Source organism: Coffea arabica, chromosome 6e, assembly GCF_036785885.1.
Source record: "Coffea arabica cultivar ET-39 chromosome 6e, Coffea Arabica ET-39 HiFi, whole genome shotgun sequence".
NCBI classification, from domain to species: Eukaryota; Viridiplantae; Streptophyta; class Magnoliopsida; order Gentianales; family Rubiaceae; genus Coffea; species Coffea arabica.
In genome coordinates, this window is record NC_092321.1 from 8,371,985 (window position 1) to 8,395,880 (window position 23,896).

Consider the following 23,896-nt stretch of genomic DNA (forward strand, 5'->3'; position numbering starts at 1 on the left):
GCTGCCAAACTAGCATCGAATGTGTTAATCATGCTACTAAGTTGTGAACTGAACTACATTTTTATGAAACATCACCGTGCCAAAGAACCAAAAACTTGTTCGAAAACCGAAGAGTACACTTAATAATATATATATATATTTTTTTTTGTCAATCATCACTTTTTTTATAGTATCCTAAACTATTCTAATTTAAGGAGGAGATCCAACAGGATCTAGAGGGTCGATGGAGATTGAACCACCATCAAACCAGACAGGTGTGCTACACACCCATCTAAATTTTTTAAGATGCCACTTAATTTAACAATTGGTGGAAGACAAGGTCACCAAGTCGACTTAATGGTGGCCACTAATCCAAAGGTCGGTGATTTAATAACATGTTGGTTGGTGTTATAATTAGTCATTGGCAGATACAAAAATAGTACACCACAGTACCACAGGATGTTATGTTGGTAGTAGTTGGTACATTCGTATAGTAGCAATCAAGCATTTGAAACTAATGGAGATCAGAGTTACATGCTTGTACAATTGCTTTGAAAACCTCACTTATGTACAAATAAGTGAACTCCACACCGAAATATAACTGTGAAATGAATGGGTGGTTGGTGAGCCTAGCTCAGCTCGGATCGTATAAATTCGAATTTAGCTTGTTCATTTAATTAAATGAATTGAGTTTAAACATTAAATTAGACTTCTAAACGAGTCGAGTTAGAATAGTTCATTTAAGTTCGTCTAAGTTTGTTTTGTACATTTATTTGAGCTCATGTAACTAATTTTTCTTAATAATTATGCAAATTTACCTTGTCTTGATTGTTTAGAATTTTGTTTTATTTAAATATTTTTGAGAATCTTCTTATATTCTTTGAAATATTTCTCATTTAATAGGCAAATTAAATTGGTTGTATTTTTTGAATTGTAAAATTGTATAAGATATTTAAACACATTTAAGTTTTTTTTAGTTCAAGGTTGGCTCATTTATGTCATATAAGTCGAGTTCGAGTTTGGAATTGAATTGAGGATAATTTTAATGAGCTGATTAGCCAAAGTCGAGCACAAATTTTGACTCATTATATAAATGAGTTGAAACCACTACAATAACTTAATGAGTCGAGTTTGAATTCCATAATATCGACTTAACTCGTCTCGTTTAGAGCTCTACTTCCAAATCATCAAATTCTAACCAATAAATAAAGTCCAATAAACAAAATTCTGATTATTCCTTTTCATTTTCTCCCATCGAAATATGAAAATTTAAAAATGCCAAAATAGGCCACTATTTGCTAGTACAGGTGAAAAAATCAAAAAACCAAAATTCCTCGGTAAGCTATAAAAACCGAAACAACAGTGCCTTTTCTTGATCAATCTGCGGCATGAACCACCACCACCACCACTACCACTACCACTACCACGGCGGGACTGCGGCCACATGACATTCATCCCTTACGTCCCCCGCACGTTGGTTGGCACTCTAATCCCCAAGTACCTAGTAATAATTAGCCGTACAATTTCTGCTCAAGCCGCAGTTAGCAATGCTAACTTCAACCCCATCCCACGACCGCCAAACCAGCCCACTGAAGATTATGCAAAAACCATAGCAACCCAAATCTCAAAGTGCACTAATTTGAAACAGCTTAACCAAATCCACGCTCACATCACGCGCACCCACTTTTTAGCATTGTACCCAGTTTCATTTCATTATAACAATCTAATGAGATCGTATGCCAATCTAAATTCACCCGTAAAGGCTCACCATTTGTTTGTTGAAATGTCCCGAGCTGGTATTACAGTAGACACATTTACACTACCAATTGTACTAAAATCCGTGTCCCAATATTTTGATTCATCGATGTTAAGACAGGTTCACGGGATGGCAATTAAGTTGGGGCTAGAGAAAAATATGTATTGTGAGAGTGGGTTGATAAGTTTGTATTGTAAGGCGGGTGAGTTTCGAAACGCCCATAAATTGTTTGATGAAAATACCGACAGGAAGTTGGGTTCCTGGAATGCTTTGATTGCTGGCTTGTCACAAAGTGGGCGTGGGAAGGAAGCGATAAGGATGTTTATGCAATTGAAAGAATGTGGGTTTCAGCCTGATGATGTTACGATGGTTAGTGTAACTTCTGCTTGTGGAGGTTTAGGGGATGTGAATTTAGCACTTCAGTTGCATAAATGTGTGTTTCAAGCAAAAAGTTTGGAAAAGTTGGATTTGTTGATGATGAATTCACTTATTGATATGTATGGAAAGTGTGGTAGAATGGATTTGGCTAACAAGGTGTTTATGAAGATGGAAGAAAGAAATGTGTCATCCTGGACATCTATGATTGTCGGCTATGCAATGCATGGGCACGTCAGGGATGCACTAGAGTGCTTCCATGATATGAGAAATGCTGGAGTGAAGCCTAACCATGTAACATTTGTTGGAGTGTTGAGTGCATGTGTTCACGGTGGGAGGGTGCAGGAGGGAAAACATTATTTCAAGATGATGAAGAATGAGTATGGGATTGCTCCCATGTTGCAACATTATGGATGCATGGTGGATTTGCTAGGCCGGGGAGGTTTACTTGATGAAGCTAGGGTCATGGTGGAAGAGATGCAAATGAAACCTAATGTGGTCATTTGGGGTTGTTTGATGGGTGCCTCTGAGAAATATGGAGCTGTTGAGATGGGATAGTGGGTAGCTAAGCACTTGCTTGAGTTGGAACCTTGGAATGATGGGGTATACGTGGTTTTATCCAATATCTATGCTAGTAATGATCTGTGGGAAGAGGTAGAAAGAATAAGAGGGATTATGAAGGAGAGAAAACTGGCTAAGATTCCAGCTTATAGCTTATCCACTAGCACTGGTTGAAATCCACTAGATTAGCATGCATTGGTTTTCTTTTAATTTATCCTTTTATCAGATGCAGTTTTAATTGGACTATTTGTGATTAACTGACACTCACAAATCTGAACTCTTCTCGCCATGCTTCTGTTTACTTGCTATTTGTCCCGTGAGTTTTTTCTAGGAGATGTTAGATTTTGGATAAGGACAAAGGAGAGCAAGACAAAATAAAGTTGAAGCTCCTTGTATACGGGACATAAATATGAATTGCCAGCATTCATCCTCATACAGCTGGTTTCTTGATGCCATGAAGTTTCTGGGAGATCTTAGATGGACAGCATGCAGAAAGGTTATTTCTGGTCTTGCAGCTGGAAAACAATGCTAACATGTTCAGTTCTAGGTCTGACTTACTAGCATTTTGTTCCTCCTAGACCATGCGTGGGTAAACAGTGTTGGATCACATGATTTATTTTCTGCCTTTGCTTCTCTTCTATTCCAGTTGTTTCAAATGAGCATCATTAATACGCATGATTGATAACATTGGATGCAGATTGAAGCAGTTCAAGTTGTCAAGATGTTAACACTGTGAATGTACATTGATTGACTTAAAAATATTTCGTATTTATAATATCTTTGAACAGGGAATTTTCTCCACCTGGTAGAGAATGATATACCATGTTGTATAGGCATTGGAAATAAGTATAGCCCAGGTCAGGGATAAGTAAATTCCAAAAATGATTTCAAAGTAGATCATGGATGAAATTTGGAGTGATATGATATAGAGATCATCTCTTATCATTTCAGGTTTTATTTCTGATTGTTTGGTTGTGAGCGAGTGCTTAATTTACCGAGTATTTATTATTTTGGTTTTGTCACAGTTACGCACTGACCACCCTGCAACATTCACAAGTCTGCTGACGTTTTTCTGTTTCTTGGTCTTGCTGTGGTTGCCCCTTTTTACATTAATCCTTGTCAAGGGAACTGTTAGAGCTTGTTTCAACTCTGATGTTGAAAGCATATCAACTCCAAGGATATGAGCCTGGAGATGTATAGCTCATTATTGATTGGTTATACTGGCAATTAGATGGGCTATTATTTACTTGGCACCCATGTTTTGGCATATCTAAGCATTTTATACTTGAGAACAAAGAATAGAGAAACTCATGTAAGAATGAAGACGAGTGATTTCTTAGGTGTACAAAAGTATGTTTGTGAAACACATGTTAACTATGGCTATGTCAAGTTAGTGTTCTTAATTAGTACCATCCATAAATGACTGGACAATGTAACTCATGTAAATATTACAAGATGTCAACTTGGTATATGAACACAGTTGAAAGTCTGAATTCTGTTTATCATGAGATGTTTGTAAATTACAATTCAAGTTGTTGGAGGTCCATTAATTATGTCAGATTTAGTATCTTTACTTCTTTGCTCATGTTTTTCCTATCTGCCTCTATTCGGCATTTATTCCCATCACTTGGTTTGCGAGGTTTCTTCCCTTTAGGGCCAATGATGTTCAAATTTATTTGGGGCACATCTGGGGAGATTTCCACTTTTCTATTTTTCCAGCTTGTTTAACATTTTTCTGGGAAATGAGTCTATGCACCGTTATTTCCTTGGCGTCTTGCATTACTTCCTATTATGGTTAAGAAGCTAAAAGGCTTCTTTGTCTTGACCGAATTGTTAAAGCTTATTAACTAGAAAACTGCCCTTCTATGTCAATGAATATGACTGTAAGGTCCTAGTCTATCGCATTTTTTTTTTTCATGGCATGTATTTCTGCAGATGTAAAGTGAAATAGTGAAGACATGATCCAGCTGACCTTGGCTGGTTTTTTGTGAAGTTAAAATTCAACTTTGGCTTGTCTATATGCTGCACTTGAAGTATCACAGCAGCTATATTTTCTGGACATGGAATATGATTCTTGATGATCAGCTTAAAATAATGTTGGGTTCCATTTGCTATGGCATGAATCTTTTAGTTCAGAGCAAGAGGCAAATAAGCAGTCATAATCACTGCATTTGGCAAGTAGCAGGTCAAATAGATTCTGTCTTCTGGAGATAGCCATTTGATAATATTAGATTTTGATAATAATTGAATAGCTCAGTTGCCATTTCACTGATATCTGGAATTCCTCATGTATCATTTTGGTTCTGATTAATTTCACCCCTTCCAATGTTCTTAAATTCCTAGTATTCCTTAACAGAAAACAACTTAGATGAAAAGAGTTGTCTGATTCCAAGTTTGTATATTGTTTTTTAATTGCTTCAAGTTTTGACTCTTGTAATATGGTTTAGTTGTTGCTATTCAACTGTCCTTTAGTAATTAAAGTACTTCATTTGTTGTTATTACCCAAAACCCCTTCCCAATTCTGGAATTTTTCTGTTTAGACTTGGTTGCAAAAGTGTATTTATTGATGTGCTGTGCTTTTGGATATGATGGGTTGATGTAAATGAAAATAAATCACAAAAAACTCCTGCAAATTTCTGTGAATGATGAGACTAGATGCTAAAAAAACCTTTGAATATTGGATTTGCTGTAAGCAAGAGAAACGAGATTTATAGATGCTTTGGTTCCTCTGCCTCATTGATTTTGATCGTGTGTTACCTTTTACCTTCATTTTGTGGTCCCTTGGACCCCTAAACCTTTCTCATTTTGCATTTTGATGTGACTTTGATACCAGAAGTTCTGCTGTTAATGCATCCTTCACTGCAATTCTTGTTTCAAAAGTATTGGGTGCCTTAGAAACCAATCTACTTCAGAGAATTGTTTGACTGGTGAACAGGTCACAATCAGTGGGAGACACGTGAAAAGAGTTTTCTTGTAAAAGATCTACAAGGCACTGAAGAATGGTGAAGTCATGTTGGATGAAGTGCTTTATAGCACGGAAGAACCAAAGAGAACTTTGTCAAGACCAACATGAAGGACTAGAATCATGAAACCATATTTCAGAGTGCTGGTTGTGAAGCTCCGGATTTGATGGTTGTCAAGCATGGCAATTTCATGAGCACTAGGCATGAACTAGGAAGCCAGGTATGTTATGCAGAAATTTGCTTTAAAGTGAACAGTCCTTTGGTTGGTATTGGCGTACAGGCATGCTCTACTATTTCACCGGTCCAAGAAAAATAGAGAGGAACCTAGTGAAGTCATAATATTCAATGGGATCTTCCAAAAAAGTTCCTTGGTATCAAAACAGCACATTAACAGTTTGGTTGTTGGATCAAAATAATGCTCTTTACCTGCGTGGAACTTGACTAAAGTGCATAAAACGAGTGTAGCTGCATTCTTTGGGCTTATTAATGTACAGCGACTTTTCCCCCCAATTTGAAGGTTGGATATATAATACATCGTTTTCCATATAATGATGAAAATGCCCGTCTTGAGGAATTTGTAAACTGAGAAGATGATTAATGCAAGCCGACCCACTAGTCTGTCCCTTTTCTAGCGTTCTTTTTAAGCAGTTGTTTGGATCAATCATTGAAACTGGAGGCTAAATGCAACTAACCTCTCAAAATTCAATATAGACCTCTTATCCCTTGAGTTTGTTAAAGAATTAACTTGAAGGTAAACTCCACTGAGCTAGCTTAGTGGATTGGCCTACTAAGATGAGAAGGTCGGACAATAAATGAGGATGCAGCCGGATAATAGGGACTGTGCAATATGTGGCATTTGCTATATGTTAGCCTTTCTTAATATTCTGTTTGGAAAGTCTGTGAGAACTTCCTCCACTGCTTCTTGAATTGTCTATGTCGTTACCCCAATTAGTTTTTTCAAGTTGTTTTTTATCAGAGTTTGTCACAAGATTAACTGGTCTTTTAAATTTCTGTACTAGATCAGGTTACCGGTGACATGAATATTGTCTTGTATCATGTAATATTGCATTAATTATTCGCAATTTGTTCTTGCAATAGCAAAACAACCTGATAAAAATGGGATGATATATGAATAGGTGGGGAAAGCAAGAAGAATAGAGATCAAGGGCAACGAAAGATTTGACTCGGGTATGCTTTAAGCTGTTGTGATAAACTTGCTTTCTGCTTCAATCCAGCGGCTACATTGCAGTCAATTTATGGCTTACTGAGGTCCGCAAAGACAAGACAGCAAGCCTGTGCCACGCGGTGGTCTCGGAGAGAAGTAGATGCATTTGAATTATTAGCGTAAGAACAAGGTTTTTGTTTATAGAACAGTAAAATTAGTTGAGAGTCTTTTAAGAAACTTGTACCCCAATGTCAAGTTGCTCAATGATTAGAAGGTGCATTAACTGAAAGTTTACAGGCAAATTCAGGAGGACATAGACAAGGACATGAAAATCACGTCCTTAAGTGTTTGTCTTTCTTCGGACCACCAATAATTCAGGACTCAAATATCTAATCTATTAATATTTCGATCCCTCAGTCTAGAGTCAATGGGGAAACTTCTGTGGTGGTGGGAAAAAAATGGCTCCTTGTGGGCATGCGTTAATAAAGCTTGCATTCATTGCAGAACGCATGTCTTGATATTTTTTCCTCACCAAGACTTGGGATGGATGCAATAATCAGTTTGAGAATTTCGCAATTGCTCCTCTCTTTTCACACCATTTCAAAATACTGAGTGTGTTTGGATTGTAAATTATTTGAGATAATTTTGTGGAAAAAGTATTGTAACACTTTTTTAATATGATGTATGTGAGATAAAAGGGTGATTAAAAAATACGTTGATGATTCAAGCAAATCAACTATCATTTTGCACTTCCGCAGTTAGACTGATTACAGCGCCCCGTTCTTATGTGCCTTGGAAAGCTCCTAATCTATGGTCCATTCTCCCTTGGACAGCTTATTCAGACTCCCGACCTATAAGACTTTCTTCTTTCTTCTCTCCCCCAAACATAGTGGAGCGCAAGAGGAGTTCTCTTCTTTTCAATATTTTATTCAAGAAAGGTTCATAAACTAAAAGGAACTTCTTGTAAAAGTATCAATCTTCCTAATCCGACCTAGAATAGGAGAACCCCATTCATGAGCCACATCCTAGGGTTGAGGATTAAATAATTAAAACACAGACGTTCCTCAACAAAACCAATAGCTAGCTGAACACCAAATCCTCCACCTGAATTATTTAAAAAGGAGTAAACATCATGGGGCAGCCCAAAACGACGTTGATGGCTTTTCCATTTCTTTTGTGTTAAATAATTGTTTGCAGTTTGCTTTAATTGGAGAAAGGGTCGTGTCAATGACAGACATAATCAATAAGATTAATAGTATGATAACAGTTATTAAGTCTACACTTTTCTAAATGACCGGAAAGCGAAATTAAGTAGACCCCATGATACAAGTCTTCGTTCCTTTTTTTTTATTTTTTAACAATCTCGTTAAAACCAGAAGAACTATGCAACCAAGCTTCTGACGCTATAGCCGCACCGGTGTCAAAAAACAGCCAATTCGGAAATACAGGTGTCCCCGGAGGATGGGAAACTTTAATGTTTGGAAAATTTTCAGGTTGACCAAAATTATCGAAAATGATGCACTTTCATTTCACCCTTTCTGCAAACGCAAAATGTCGCCGGAAAAGATACATTTTTCTCAAATATTATTTTCTTTTTTGCAGTAAACGCGATTTTTTTTATTACCTTGTCATATTTCTGATCATCCTTTTTATCAGGTTAAAAATATTTTATAAAAAAAAAGACAGGAAATTGTTATCACAAATAATCTTCCGATCCAAACACGCTCGTGTCGTACGTGTAAACCGGAATAAATATTAAATTGGGTCAATCATTAGAACATGAAGTGCAGTTCAAGGACAAGACATGCCCCGATTCAGTAAGATAACACCTGGCGCCTAACAAAACACTGCCGTATTTGTATCGAAGCTTATCCGATGATAAAAAGGTAAATGAAATGAAAAAGAACCGGGCGTTGTGATAAGCTTCAAATATCAGTTGTCTGACAGAAAATGACTCCGAGATCCAAACAAATTTATATAATTCGTTTGTTTAAGCTTTTCTTCAACCATTAAGTTTATGAGCAATCGACTGCCTCTACGGTCGAGATCCATTTAAGAAGTTCTCGTGATTCTTGTGGACGGTTTTTCTACCTTCCTTCTATCATATATATCATGCGGATATGCACGAGAAGTAAAAGCATCTGAGTATGGATCTTACGAATTGTTCTTGCTTTAATGAAAAGGCATGCAAGTCATAAAAAGCTTGCCGGCCCTTTATGCCTCCTGAACTTCTCTTTGTTTAAATCATTTTTGTGGGAACAAACAAGTAGACGAAGAGGAAAGCACTACGTGAAGTTCTTTATCTTTTCTGTTCGTTTGAAAGAATATAGCATATGAGTTAATTCCTTTGTGTGAAAGTCCTAATGCTTTGGTAACAAGAAGGAGCAGTGACTTATTTCCTGAAGAAAAATTTCACCCTGATTTCGAAGTTAACTCCTTTTCTTTGTTTACTTGGTTAAAAGAATTAATAGAAATTTTCTTTTGGTTAAAAGAATTATTGTGTTTCTCTAAAGCTGATATGACCTTCTTCTCTTTCCTTTAAGACCATTTGCCTTTTGGCTGTTGACTTTCTGTAACACTAATGCACTCATGATTTTATAACAACAATGAAATTCAAGAATGCTAACTTAAATTTTGATTAATATTCTTAAAAAGTTGTGGAACCTTAATTTGGATGTGTTCATTTTAGAATGGGAAACATGTGTTGTTCCTCATTTTGTTACTATGAAATGCATTAATTTGTTCAACTCGCAAAAGTTAAGGGAAAAAAAGTGAAATTAGCTTCTGTCAAGAAATTTGGCATGAAACTAGAATAAACTCTTAAGTTGAGTTCGTAAATGTACACCAACAATATTAATTACAGGAAAAAAAAAAAGGAGAGAAAAAGAACATAAGTAACTTTGGATACTTTCCATGACGTTCATTCGTCTTCCATGATTAAGCAAACCACGAAATAAGGCCACCCATGACCCATTTATAAAGGCACTGTCATGACTGATGACCTTGATGAGAAGGAAAAAAAAAAGAAAAAGGGCACAAGTTAAAGAGCAAGAAAACTGATTGATTAAAGTCACATGTGGATTTTCTTTTTCGGGAAAAAGTAGCTTGTATGGTTTAGCCCCTTTTTTTTTTTTTTGTGTGGAAGGAATGTATGGTAATTTAGACTTTAGTGTGGACAATAATGGACCATACACATTAACATTAATTCGTTAATTAATGCTGGTGCTAAAGTAAAATTTGATATCTTAGTGTACGTTATTAATGGTCGCACGCAATTGTCTTAAATCCGTTGAATATTGATCTCAAAGTTATGCCCTTAAGGGCTCTGTTATCGTTTTACAGATACATATTATGCAGTAACCTTGATCAAGAATCAATTAATGTATCTATGAGGAGGAGGCAATGGCATAATTTGAGTCACACGTACCCTACCTTTGATGAAGATAAATTCCTTGGCAAACAATAATATATATATTGAATCAATAAAGCAATTATGTTGGTAATTTTAAGTATGGAACGTTTAAAATCTTCGTCTTGAGTTGCTCTAATCTATCTCAGGGTATAACATATAACAAAACAAATCATGCATGGTTCCCGGGGCAGACTTTGCAACAAGACTCGTAGATGTTTTACAAGTTCAAAAGTACCACGGATTTTATAAACGCGGTATCAAGCTAGCTACAACATTCTCTGCAAGCTTGATTAATGATTAAGAAGGGGAGCGGTGGAGGATTTACTCGAGCATCATTTTCACTAGACGTTTGTTAACCTAACCTTTTCGTGGGGACAGTCAATCATTCGTATCTGAGCCTTGGCTAAACGTTCAAGTTTGGTAGCTCAAAGTAGATTGAGTGAGTAAACAACAAGTAAAATCCATTAAGATTTTTTTTTTTTCTCTTTTGGTTCAGTCAGAAATTGGGGTTAACAAATAATTACTCTTTGAAATTGGTAATGACCCTTCCTCATGTTTTAGAAGACATATACTGTTACCTAATTTGTCAAGAATTGTCATTCATCACATTTATTAACTTGTGCTTTTGAAAGTTGCGTATAACATTTAATTGGATATTAGAGCAGAGTAGACGTGCAAATTACATCAACCTAATTAAAGGACCGTGTAAAGTGGAGGGTTTAAAGTGTGGCAAGTTCGAAATCATTGAAAGGAAATTAAATCATGGTAAATTCAGTCACAAGAAATCTAAAAACACGGGATCATCAAAACTTTACTTCTGCCCAAATAAAAAACGAGTAAATTTTGTATACATTGTCATGATTGATTAAATGCTGTTATGCATACACTGTCAGCGTTAGATAAATGACAACTATGTAAAATTTGAATTTAAAATTTAATTTTTACACACATGTCATGAATCTAACAACACTGTCAGTGTATATAAGATTTACTCATAAAACTTAGATATAAAATTTAAATTCAGGATGTATAATATCTCTTCGAACATGATAGTGTATGTATTGTTATTATATAAAAGATTAATCCATGAAAATTTACCACTAATTTACAACCATTCTTGCAGCCGCAGCAGCCTGCTAGGCTCATCTAATTTGTTTATGTTCATCACGGCTCCACCGTTGTCGGTGAGAAATTGGATGGCTGCTTTGCGAATTTGCCAGCCTATCAAGGTTGGCAGGAATGATTATAAGAGCCTACACGTGGCACTTGATTTCGGCCTCATCATTGAATTTCAACGGTACACTATTTGTTTACCCTTTTGAGTAGTCGTATGATACTTAACCAACCACACAGTGATCGGGAGGCCCACGCACACCACCCTACCCCTGCCTATTAGCGTACCATTATTCTCTTCTTCTTTCACGCAAGCTAAAGTTTATTACACGTAATTTGGCAGTAGAAAATTTAAAAACAAAAACAAAAATCAACTTACGAGGAAAAAAGGAAAAAGAAAAAAAAAATTTGTTTGAGCTTTAGAAAGAAATACAGAAATAAGAAGATTTTTCTACTTGCTAGTAGCTGTGTTTGGATACTGATGCGACAGCCAAAAACGCGATCCGAGCTGAACTGCCACGAGTGGGGCGAACAGAGAGAGGCCGAGCTGATGGGCCGAATTGACTGGGGGAGAACGAACGACCTGTCCTGCAGAGAGAGAAATAAACGGAGGGGGCTAGCTCCCCGGAGTAGCTCCGACGATCAAGTCAGTAGAGCTTGTAGGTAGAGTAACAGTATGGAGTACTGTAGATGGCGTACCTTGTGTCGTCGTATGGGGCTATATTTATAGGCTTGTGGGTGGTAGCTTCCGTATAGGAGTCGGAGTCCTCTAGGGTTCCGCGTGACTACCCCGAATGGTTCGGAGGCCGCGGCTCACTAAACCCATCCGCTTGAGAGGCGGCGGCTTCGGCCAAACTGGTGCTCCCCCTTCCGTTCCGAGCTGGCCGACTATCATGGCCGAACTGACACGTGGTGCCTGCGGATTGGCCCTACTACAGATACCTATTATTTATTGTACGAAAATTATTTATTTATATTACAAACACATTTTTCAACATACATTTTTATCTTTTCAATCATTTTTTTATATCATACATATCAAATTTTCCGAGGCATATATCTTTATCTTTCATGTTAACATTTACTCTAGCTTACTACTAGTTATGGAATATTAGAAAAGAAAAAAAGTAAAAAAAAAAATTAAAAAAAGTAAGCATTGGACATGGATAAATAGAAATTCCGACTGCAGTATAAATTTTATTTTCTTCATGATTTCTGTAAGATCTGGGCAGTCCGGCCATTTCCTTGCAGCATTCACATATTTTATAGCGGAGTGACAATCAATTGCCAAACTGTACGATTATGACGTTCAATTAATAGTCTGTCCAATCTGCGTGAGTGTGAACAAATTGTCACTAAATTTGTGGCTAATTAATACTACCATTAGGGCTTTGTTTTCTGCTCTTTTTTTCTTACGGTTTTGTACAAGGGATACCTTAGGGCAACTTGTTAGGAGAGATGGTCCTAGATTTTTAGAAAAAATCTATTTAAACTGAAAATGTGTCTAAATGATAAAAAAAGAAAAAAGAGCAAACATGAATATGTATATATCTGATTAGTAGAATGAGTGAATATGAGATCTAATAATAAAAATAGAAAAAAAAAGATACCCATTGGAAAAATTTCTTTCCCTTCAAATACGTTGCCATCTTCATCATTAAATAGACCGGTTACTACGACCCGCATTGACCGGAAAGTGCTCGGGAATTAAGACTGAAGTTAAACGTTACCGTCCAAGACCTAAAAGTTCAACCATTTGCAAGGAAAGAGTGCCATCATTTACAGCCCTTTTCACACGATACAACGACAAATTGACCTCGATGCTTTAAAGATAACTACTCCCTCCGTCCTATTTTAATAAAATTAAATTTTTTTTCATATAATTTTAAAATATTAATTAATTTTATTAAAATAGTAAAATTAATTTATTATATTTTTAAAATATTCTTACATTAAATAAATAAAATATGACTAATTAGCTTTACGTTAAATATATTAAGTTATGCTCAATAACAAGTTATATTAAATAAGAATATTTTAAAGAAGTTACCAGTTAACTAAGTGGATTATAATTGGGACAGATAAAAAGGGAAAACAATCCTATTAAAATGGAACTATGGAAATAAATGTTAAACCAAAGTTACACCAAAATAATTTTTCGCCGGGGGAGGGGGGGGGGTGGGTTGCAAATCATTTGCTTAATTGTGCGAGTTTAATGCTCTGATTTCGTGTTATAGCAGCCTGCCTGTGATTCTAGAGAACATAACAGGCATGCATGCTTATCATTTCTAACGAATTTGTATTGCTTACAAGCTCACAAACTACGGGCTGTTTAGAGTTTGGTGGCTAAACTTGGTCTTTATAGATCCAATAGTTTAGATTGTATCATACCATCTCATCAAGTGATATGGCACAATCTGTGCCATTGAATATTTAAAAATCAAGTTTATCCAAGTTTGGCCTAACCAAACCATGGCTACTTAAACTAGTACTACCATTAGGCTTTTCTTGATTTAATTTGGCTTAATAATTTCCAAAATAGTAATAACCTCCTGGACACATCCATAATCCAAATATCTCTAATCATTTAAATGGGATGGCTGGTAGTCCATTATAGAGACCTTCTAGTAAAGTCCAAAATGTGACCTCCAAATTACAGATCTTACAAAAAATATCTCTGAAAAAAGAAATTTTCCTTGCATTAATTTTACGACTAACCATTCCGCCAGATAGCGCGTGAGCATCACTTTCTCCATCCACCAAAAGCATCTTGGGTTCTTCAGAGTTCAAATCGTTCGGCCTCATAATTTATTTTTTGTGCTTCTGCAGTGCAAATTTGTTTTATATGTATCAATAACTTAAGGTATTAGTATATTGATTTAGCACACTTGCTACTTAACTAATAACCCAAGTAAGAAATTAATGTCTCAAAGTATACTATGAGTCAACTTATTGCATTAGTACTTTAATCACTCGTCGTGGAGTTAGTGGTCACAGAGTTACGCTCCTATTTAGTTGATCAGTTTTTAAATTCTGATTACAAGTTTGAGATAGGGAGGGAAAAGGAAAGTGGGGGAAGTAAAACAAAAAAAAAAACCTATTGCAGCAAATTAAATTTATAACTGTGAAGTATATTAGTACTTTAAGTGTTCTAATATAAGTAACCTAAGGAGCCAATCAAGATTCAAGGCCTCCACATTGATCGGTTGAAAAACTTTTTTAGGTGAGTTTCCAACCACTCGCTATGAATGAGAGTGTGATAGTCTTGTGAATGCTCTCCCATTTAATTAATTAATTTTTTTATAGTTTGAATCCTCTTCGTTCCCTTCACCACAAGGACCTATATATATACCTCTCTCGTCATTTCTCTCTTGCAAACCATTCGAAGAAGGAAAAAAAAAAAGAAGTTTTCTTCTTCTCCTCCCCTGCCTCTCTCTCTCTCTCTCTCAACAGGCCTTCAAATTTACCATGGAAATCGAACCAAGCTCACCACCACTAATAGCCAAAAAGCTATGGAACATTGTGAGAATAGTGTTCTACATGTTGAAAAAAGGCATAACCAAGAGCAAACTCATGCACGACCTTCACATGATGTTCAAGAGGGGAAAACTTGCCGGAAAGGCCATAAACAACCTCGTGCTCCACCTCCAAGAAGACTACACCAACTCCCTAACTTGCCGCTCCACCGACGTCCGCATGTCCATTGTCCACCCCCGCGAGTACGAGTTCAGCTGCAGCAATAGCCCCGCCTATCCTACCTACTTTTCCAAGCGCAGAAACCATCACCACCACCACCACCACCATCACGGCTATAGCTACAAGCCACAAGACATTCATGTCGTCCAGAAAGTGTTCGATGTCTTGAATCATTACGACAAAGTTGAGGCGTCCCCTATGGTGCTACCGGGCTTTGGACATAGTCCAACGGTGAGGCAGCTCCGAGTCACTGACTCGCCATTTCCGGTGAAGGATAATGAGGAAAATCCTCAAGTGGATAAAGATGCTGAGGAGTTCATCAAGAAGTTCTACAAGGATTTAAAACAACAACGCCGAGTAGCCGCCCTGGATTCTCCGTCGCCCTATCATATATGGGCACGAGCACGATGAAAAAATTCCAAAAAAATAAAAGAAATGCAAGATTGTGGTGTCAACTTTGATGGTTGAGGAAATTCCGACTAGGATTTTCCGACATGGGTAAACCTTATGCTGTGCGCATGGGCGACCGTCTTCATTCTTCCCTTTGAGAAAAAACTACCATACCGGCACATAACATTGACACTTTAACATCGGGTTTCGCTTCAAGTTAAAGACTGTAATTAGCTCACTCGGAGGGGAGGGGAGGGACAGTATGGTGCCTGTGTATGCTGGCTTTCAACATCCAAAACCAGACTCTTTCCAGCAAATAATTTTGACTTTTGGGTACTTTTTTTTTTTTTTTTTTGGTGGGATAAACTTTTACCTTTGGCTTTTGTCTGTGTGTAAATTTTGGTACTACTGTGGAAAAGAATAATTCTCGAATACCAATTCTCCTTTTATTTTTTATTCTTCTCCGCCAAAAAAAAAAATAAAATTTATTCTCCTAGTTGTTTGTTTTCTCCAGGTTCGTATCTACTGAGATAGTTTGTTGGATGTGGTAAAGAAAACCAGCCCCACGCATTTCTTAGGCATCCGGAGTTGGTGGATTCCGGGGCTTGGCATTTTTGAAGGGTTTTCGAGACTTTTGCTACAACTAGTCTACTACTGCTGCTACTACTTTTTTTTTTTTTTTTTCTTTTGTCTTTGCACGGTCTCTCCAACTTTGTGTTTTTAGCGGCTCAAGTTTATTGAAGGTAGTTGAAACGTCACCAATCCCAGTACATCAAATGTAGCAAACCAAATTACAACAGCAGAATCATGTTACAACCTCCCGCGAATCACTTATGTTTTCAAGCCATTGATGTTAATTAGCTAAACCAAGGATGCTTTCTACAAATTAGAAGAGTTAAAATACATTAGCGGACCCATAACTTTTCTTATTAAACAAAAAAGGGATGAATTCAGCATATTTTTTTGGCTTTGTGAGGGTTATGTAAACATTTAACATAAACCAAGGGTGCGGCATATACTTTTCTTGACAAATTTTTTATTTTTCAGCAGATCTTTTGCAAATTTTCATATGTATACCGACATATATAGAAGCTAAAATATCGAGTCTTGGAGCCGAAAACCCATTTCCTGGCATAAATTCCCACCTTTAAAAACATGTTAGTTAAAGTCTCTTGGCGCTATGATTTTACTTGCAGCATTGACCGTCGAGCAGTTGAACCAAGCGTGTCCTTTCAATTCTTCAAGGCGCCAAAGACTCGCCCTCTAAGCAGACAAGTTTCACCATGACATATATGCATAAATGGTACTATACTAATAAATGTACGGCTAAAGCCCTCGCGTGAATGCTCCAGCGTCAGCGCCTCTCACCAATGAACTTTGAGGTCACAAGTTCGAGTCTCCGCTTCACTGGATTCCTTCGCGCACTTAACGCGTTCGGGCCGGGTTGGGGCGCGCAGGGGATTAGTCGGGCCCCGTAAGAATTGACCCGAACACTCCTATATCGACAAAAAAAAAAATTAATAATAATAATAATAAATGTACGGCTAAAAAATTACTGTCCTTTCTCCTAGCGAAGAGCGAACATCAGCAAAATACCAAATGATTTGCAGTAACAAAGATTTTGCATTTTGAATCTTAGGCTGATGGTCGGCCACCACACCAGCCCTTGAAATCCATGATTAGAAGTAGAAATAAGAAGTTGCCCCCCGCGGAGACCCTGTAAACATGATTAGAAATAGAACTGAGAAAAGCAAATCAGATTTAGGTGTATAATTATCTGACAAAGAAAGGCCGCATGATTACACACGCTCACAGAACCAAACTTTTTTCCCTTCTTATTTCTTTATTTACACTTTTTTCTTATTGGTTAAGTAAGATACCCTACCCTATTACTCCTGAAAAAGAAAAAAGGTTGGATACCGCATTGCAATATTAAGGTGCAGAATCTTGGTCCTGCCCTCTCGAACCTTAGGTTAGCAGTCAGCTTCTGCGGTCAGCTGTCAGTGGCTGTATTTTGGTAAGACCAGGTTGTCAGGTTCGAACCTGCATATACGTACATATGTATAGTTGTTTGTGTACGGGAAAATTTTATAAGAGTCTCATATTTAATTTCGATAAGATAACTGATTTTATGAGCGCCTCTATTCAATGATAGAATACTTGCTGGTCCTCCCTAACACAAGTCTTTTTAGGTTCCTCCTTTCCTCTAGTTTAGAATAGAATAGATTATACAATTGTTATCATTTTCGAAAAAAAAAAGAGAAAAAAAGAGTGCCTCTATTCAATGATTTCTTTTTTTTTTTCTTATGGTAGATACATGAAGCTACATATACTTTGAAAGAAAATTTGCTCAATTCGAGCAGAGAATATATTATTGTTGAGGTAGAAAATTTTTGTCCCAATTGCACATTAGACAGGCATATCCCATATGTGGCATTAGTGTGCAAATGCCAAGTAGATATTTGATGGAGGAAGCAATGGGGTCGTGGAGGGCAGCGGTATTGGAAGCAGATGGCGGCTGCCTGGGCTAGGTCCCATAGTTTTATGGTTTTCTGCAGCTCTAAGATCTAAAATAATCATGATCAAATCATTGTATCACGCTTTCATTCATTGTATATTCATGATTGATCAAGTGCTCAACCAGTGGAGGTTGCTTAAGTCATCTTCAATCTGGTCCATTATTCCCCGGTTATGCTTTCAAGAAATTTAATTTTTGTACCACATTTACCAACAATGGTGGGAAGTAGGAACCTTTGATGTTCATAGCCATCTCTCTTAAGTATTTTTTTTGTCTGCTTTGTCCCAAAAGTGAAAAAGAAAAGAAAAGATAAAAATCTTCCAAATTAAGGAAACCACATCCATGTTTGACGGAGAAGGCCTCAGGTTTTTGTGCCGCCACGTAGAGGGAAATTCCCTTGCAATGGGGGCTACACAAAGAACAAAGAAAAAACTTAAATCATAAGAATACATAAATTGATCTTGTTTTATGGCCAAAGAATCGGGGTTGTCAGGGCCCCCGGAGGAGGGTGATACTCTTTTCTACTCATTTTTCATCATCAGTCTTGTCAACCTCCATTGGAAACGACCATAATTTAAGAAAGATTCATGTTGCCGGGCCAATCAAGCAAATAGACAAGGAGGAGATTATAATTAACTTTTGCTCGTGTACTTGATTATACCGTGTTGCTCAATTTTGTAATGATTAAAATTGTGATGCTTGACGATTTTCATTGACCTTAGTTTGATCATGATAAATATCTCTTTTTATACAGATTGGGATGGATCAATAATGCTAATGCTCGGATGTATGCATACATATCAAAACACACGCTTTATATATATGGATAAAAAATACACACACTTTGGAAACGATACTACCTACTTGGATGCCAAATTAAATAATTGAGAGCAAATATTATAAGGGTATGGTTTGTTTGGATTGCGGTTTATTTGCCAAAATATATTTGCTTACATCATCATTACAATTTTCAATGCATCTTTTTATCTTCCCAATTACCTTTTTATCTCACACACATCACATCACAAAAAGTGCTACAGTAAAAATATCTCTAATAATTCACAATCCAAAGTATTTATAAGCTTCTTAGTAATCTTGAATCCAGAAAGTTCTGCTACTAATGATATTTTCTTTACATATATACCTAAAAACTTAGTGCAAGGTAACCTTCCATTGTTCTTAAACTAAGTATCAAGCAGTTCCATTGTTCTCAAGTTTCGATATACTTGTTTTTTTTTCTTTCAAACAACGATAGAAACCAACACACACACAATTAGATTACACTAAGAGGTTACATGAAATCGATATACTTGTTCACCAGTTCTTTTTTTTGATCATAATTTTTCACCTATCAAAAAAAAATTTTCTTGCGAAATTCAATCTAATTCAATGGTCAATAACATTTTTGCTCTACACAAATCTTGATATTTACTATTCTTTCAGCAACTGCAGAAAACTGACCAACCCAGGCCATCTTATTCTATTTTAGATTGAGAAGCATGATAACAAGTTAACAGGCATCCGTCTCGGGCCATGAAATAAACACAAGCATGCGTGTTGGGCACAGAATTACTCAACTAGATCTAGAAGTAATAAAGGAGGGCCCTGAAGGGTTGTGGTTGTGGCGTTGCATGATTAAAGCATAGTCTCTTTCAAGCATTTAAGGGTCATCGCTTCCTCCCTCTCCCTCTTTTTTCCTCTCTCAAATTGACGGGCTAAGGTCGATGCTTATCCCGTACACGCTATTAGTTCCCATCTCCGCCCAAACCTGACTGATATTTCCATAATTTTGTGGCATAAGGTTTCTTTCTTCAATTTCTGCATTTCGTTCCAGACTCTAACAGGCTTAAAATAGGAAGAGACACGTGCCACCAGGAATTCTTTGACATTAGCCCACAATTCTAATCATTGTAATCATCATAGTTCAAAAAGATAAAGCAAGGAGTTTGGACATGCTACGTCGACCCTGAACCAAATCGGCACACGTCATTTGGTCGGAGATGACACCTCAACCATAATTTATTACTATGATACAACATATGTCATGACATTAGCTGCGCACGAGAAGTCAGATAAAATTCGATCAGATCAGAGGTGCTGCTTATAAGCACATCTTTTGTGTGTGTGTTTTTTTTGAGCCTTTATGAGTATGTTTGTCTTTGAAGATCAAAATTCTTATAACGAATAAAAATGGCTAATCTATTCATGATTAGGAAGTGTTAATGGAGGTGAGGTCGTGGCTAGCTTCTCAACCCATATATAGCTCTCACACCACCCTCAAATAGTAGTATGATTGATAGGTCGTAAATCGTGAGAGATGCATGTAGTACTGACTTACTGACCAGGAAAAAGAAGAAAAGAAGAAGAAGAAGATGATGATTAATTAGAGCATTTTTATTTTGATTCGGAGAAAGAGAAACGAAACAAAAGAGGCTGAGGTTGTACTCTAGATGATTAATGAGGCTAACATGCAAAAATTCCTAGTGGATTCAAGCTAGTAGTTGGAGCAAATTGATTTGGTTCAGGTAGGGCACACTTGAAAATCCTTTTCTTGACACTTTAATTAAAGTGCATGCTTGCAACCCCCTTTTTTTTTTTTTTCACCGCGGCATTGCATCTTTCTGAGCTTTGTGGACTGGAGAATGGTAACCATGTACGTACACGATGGTCCCATGCATTCCATTATTGATTTGATTAGTCGTCGTAGGGCTACTAGAAACCCCCCGGAAGCTGCGTCCCTCGTGTAACTGTTGGGGAAATGGCCCTCTAATAATGTTAAAGAGCAGCGGCTATACATACACTATATATGTATATATATATAAAGCATCATGTCTGGTTCCAAGAAATTTGTGTCTGCCGATTCAAATCCCAAACAAAGTTGCAGGTGTTTTCATTATTGATCCAATTGTCTCTTAGGTAAAAGAAGAGCCGCCTGACAGATAGGGCTCTCCCTTCACTTTCGATCATATATAATTCTACTTAAACTAGCTACTAATATGTTGTTGCTACGCTTTATGTTTCAAAAGCTTAAACATGCTTAAAGTAGGCGTAGATGGTACTAGGAAAGCATTGTTCTTTGGTTTTAATGATTTAATATCTGTAATTACCTTAAACTATGATTACGTACCAGTTGTACTGATTATGTACCTAAGTTGTTGTCCATCTATTATTCCCTCTGGATTTCTGGTAGAGGTCCAGCTAGCTAGCTTTTCAAAACTTTAACTAATCCAATATGCTTGGGATTAAAAACTAGTACTCCCTCCGTCCCGTTTTGTTAGTCTTGATTTTTTTTTCACACAGATTAAGAAAGTGTAATTAATTTGGTTGGAAACATGAATTTAGATTAATAATTTCCTAAAATACCCTTATGCTAATCACGAGGAGTGCCAATTAATATCAAAGAATGATGGCATTATTTGTTTCCCTCCTGATATAAATAAATTTTAAAGAATAATAAAGATAGACTTTCATTTATCTATGTATTGGAAAAGCTCAATGTATTCAATGTAGTGGGTTAGTATTTAATAACAATGTATTAATAACAAGATATTTAATAAGGGTATTTTAGACAATTTGAAAGATTACTACATTCCTTAATGGGAAAGTGGACTATAATTTGGGACAAATGAAAAAGGAAAACAAGACTAACAAAACGGGACAGAGGGAAAACAAGACTAACAAAACGGGACAGAGGGAGTATACTGTATTCTAGTTTTCAGTATATGTTCTTCTCTCTTTCATAATCTTATCCACCAACTTTGTTTACGGATCCTCTAAGGACATATCTGAACCAAAAGAATATGGGGCGGCGAGATAACCAGCACTCCTTTTTCCCTCGCCTGCCTAATCGCTTTGGGATCTTCATTTATGTAAACTGCACATATGGAAAAAAAAAGAAAGAAGAAGATAGGGGCAATATTTATTAGGCAATTAGTATATATTTCAATTTCTTATTTACTTAAATATATTCCATTTTGTCTATGTATGTCCTTAATTACGGAATTAGTAAACTCTAGGATCGCCAGGCACCGGTTGCCAGCGGCCCTTACCGCGTTTGAACTCTTTCTGTGGACTCTGGAAGTGACCCAGAATACAAAAGCAAAACGGGTAACCAACAGGAATATACTTCTAAAACGTGAAGTCAGGTTTTGGGGTTTGATTACTATCTGAAATCTCAATTGACTTGTCAAAACTTAAACTTGGAATTTGTGACATAATTAAAGTTCTGCTATTAGTTGGACATGGGGATAATTTTGGGTGTCTTCTTTTTATACAGAACGTTCTCGTCAAGATTAATGGAACTGGCAACAACAGCTAGTGGAACAAGAGTTTCACAGTGAGAAAATATTAAATTAAACCTTTATGAGGTTAATATTTGATTTGGTTTATACAGATTTGTGAGTGGATACGGTGGATTTTCAATTCATGCTGTATATCCCTTTTCAATTTGAGGGGCTTAAATAACATTTCCTGTTACAACTATAACATCCCTCTAGGTATGAGGATCCGAACTGGTACACTTTTTGTACATGTTTGCATGTTAGCATCCTTGCTAAATTTTCTTTTTAAGTTTTTTATTGATAAGTTGGAGGTTTTGAATTCAGAATCTATTACTTACAATTTCTTTTCCTTACCATCCAACCCAAATCCCCTCCGCCCAACATCCTTTTAACTACTTTTGGCGGAGAGGAGTTGGAAAGGATGGATCTTTGAAATGGAAGTCCTTAACGTTTGGCCACCTTGAAATGAAAATGAAAACAATGTGCCTCTTTCCCCTTCTTTGGAAGTTTGAATTGTCCCATAAACACACATTTTACAGGCGAAGTTGAGTGCATTTAATTTGGCCACTTTTATGTGAAATGTTTTTAGTTTGCTAGATTTTCCAATAAAGACACATGGGAATAGAAATGGCAACGGGTCGGGGGTGGGGCGAGAGACCTTTCCCCACTCCCCATTTTGTTGCCCAAATATTCCCCCTGCCCCCCGTCCTATCCCGTGTCACCCGTTTCCCCTATGAGTGCCTGTAGGAAAAAAGGTATTTAATTAGTACAAAGTGTATAATCAATAAAAAAGTGTAATTAATAATTTAGTATAAATATATTAGTATAACTAATCAATCATTTATATTAATATGAATATATAATTATTAGTCTATATATATAGGTGATGAGGTTGGGATAGGGCAAAGTTATCCTATCCCAGTCCTCGCCTTGTTTTTGAATAGGGGGAGAAAATAACCGCCGCCCCAACTCCCTCCTCATTAACCCCCCGCGGGGCAAGTATCCCCAGTTGCCATCCCTACAAGGGAAACATGAGTGAGAGCATATAAACATGAACATTTCCTTGTTAGAAATGTAGCCCTACTTATGTCCTCCTTCTTTGTACGGTTTCATTCATATTATTGGCTGCCAATTTCAAATTCCATCATCAACTCAAGATTCATACTATCATGTACTGTCACAATTTTTTTTTTCAATTCAAGGAAGACAATTTTTGAGAGTCTAACTAGAATGTCGTCATTAATATTCTTACTAATTTAGAGGTAACTTCTATTTTTTTGGTATGTAAACAAGATTGGTGTTACCTAACCCAGCCAAAAACCAACTCCTTCTAGAGTTTTAAAGTTGGCCACAGGAGAGTTTTAACGTTCTATTTAAGTGTAGGTCAAAGGAATTATTCCATTGACCTGCATTCTAAAAAATTCAGACTTTCTTAGAAAAGTTTGCCTGCAGGTGCTACGCACTTATCTTGGTCGGTGGTGGTTTAGTCCCCTCTAAATTTTCCTTGAGTTTTTTTAAACTATACTACAATCATGTGCATTTGGATACTAAGCCCAAGAGATAAAGAACTAAAGAACTGGTTTTGGAAAAGCCTGATCTTTGTCATCCAAAGTCGATTTCAAACTCAACCTAAATCTTACCCGTGCTCATTTATATGTGCTCGTATAATAGACGCCCTTTCTTTAAGT

General features: G+C 36.7%; 2 protein-coding genes across 2 annotated transcripts; both read left to right on the forward strand.

Annotated features, from left to right (window-relative positions):
* Positions 1-1,278: 1,278 nt before the first annotated feature.
* LOC113697332 (pentatricopeptide repeat-containing protein At1g77170, mitochondrial) lies at positions 1,279-7,215 on the forward strand. Its single transcript, XM_027216911.2, has 2 exons — positions 1,279-5,854; positions 6,771-7,215. Exon 1 carries the CDS (start codon positions 1,424-1,426, stop codon positions 2,666-2,668), a length of 1,245 nt encoding a protein of 414 aa, XP_027072712.2. The 5' UTR covers positions 1,279-1,423; the 3' UTR covers positions 2,669-5,854; positions 6,771-7,215.
* A 7,488-nt stretch (positions 7,216-14,703) lies between these two features.
* On the forward strand, positions 14,704-15,842 carry LOC113695084 (uncharacterized). Its single transcript, XM_027214045.2, has one exon. The coding sequence runs from the start codon at positions 14,793-14,795 to the stop codon at positions 15,429-15,431; it is 639 nt and encodes a 212-aa protein (XP_027069846.1). The 5' UTR covers positions 14,704-14,792; the 3' UTR covers positions 15,432-15,842.
* Positions 15,843-23,896: the final 8,054 nt, after the last annotated feature.

Excerpts from the sequence above, each read along its gene's own strand:
- LOC113695084 (XM_027214045.2), top strand. The coding sequence starts at position 14,793 with ATGGAAATCGAACCAAGCTCACCACCACTAATAGCCAAAAAGCTATGG.
- LOC113697332 (XM_027216911.2), top strand. The coding sequence starts at position 1,424 with ATGACATTCATCCCTTACGTCCCCCGCACGTTGGTTGGCACTCTAATC.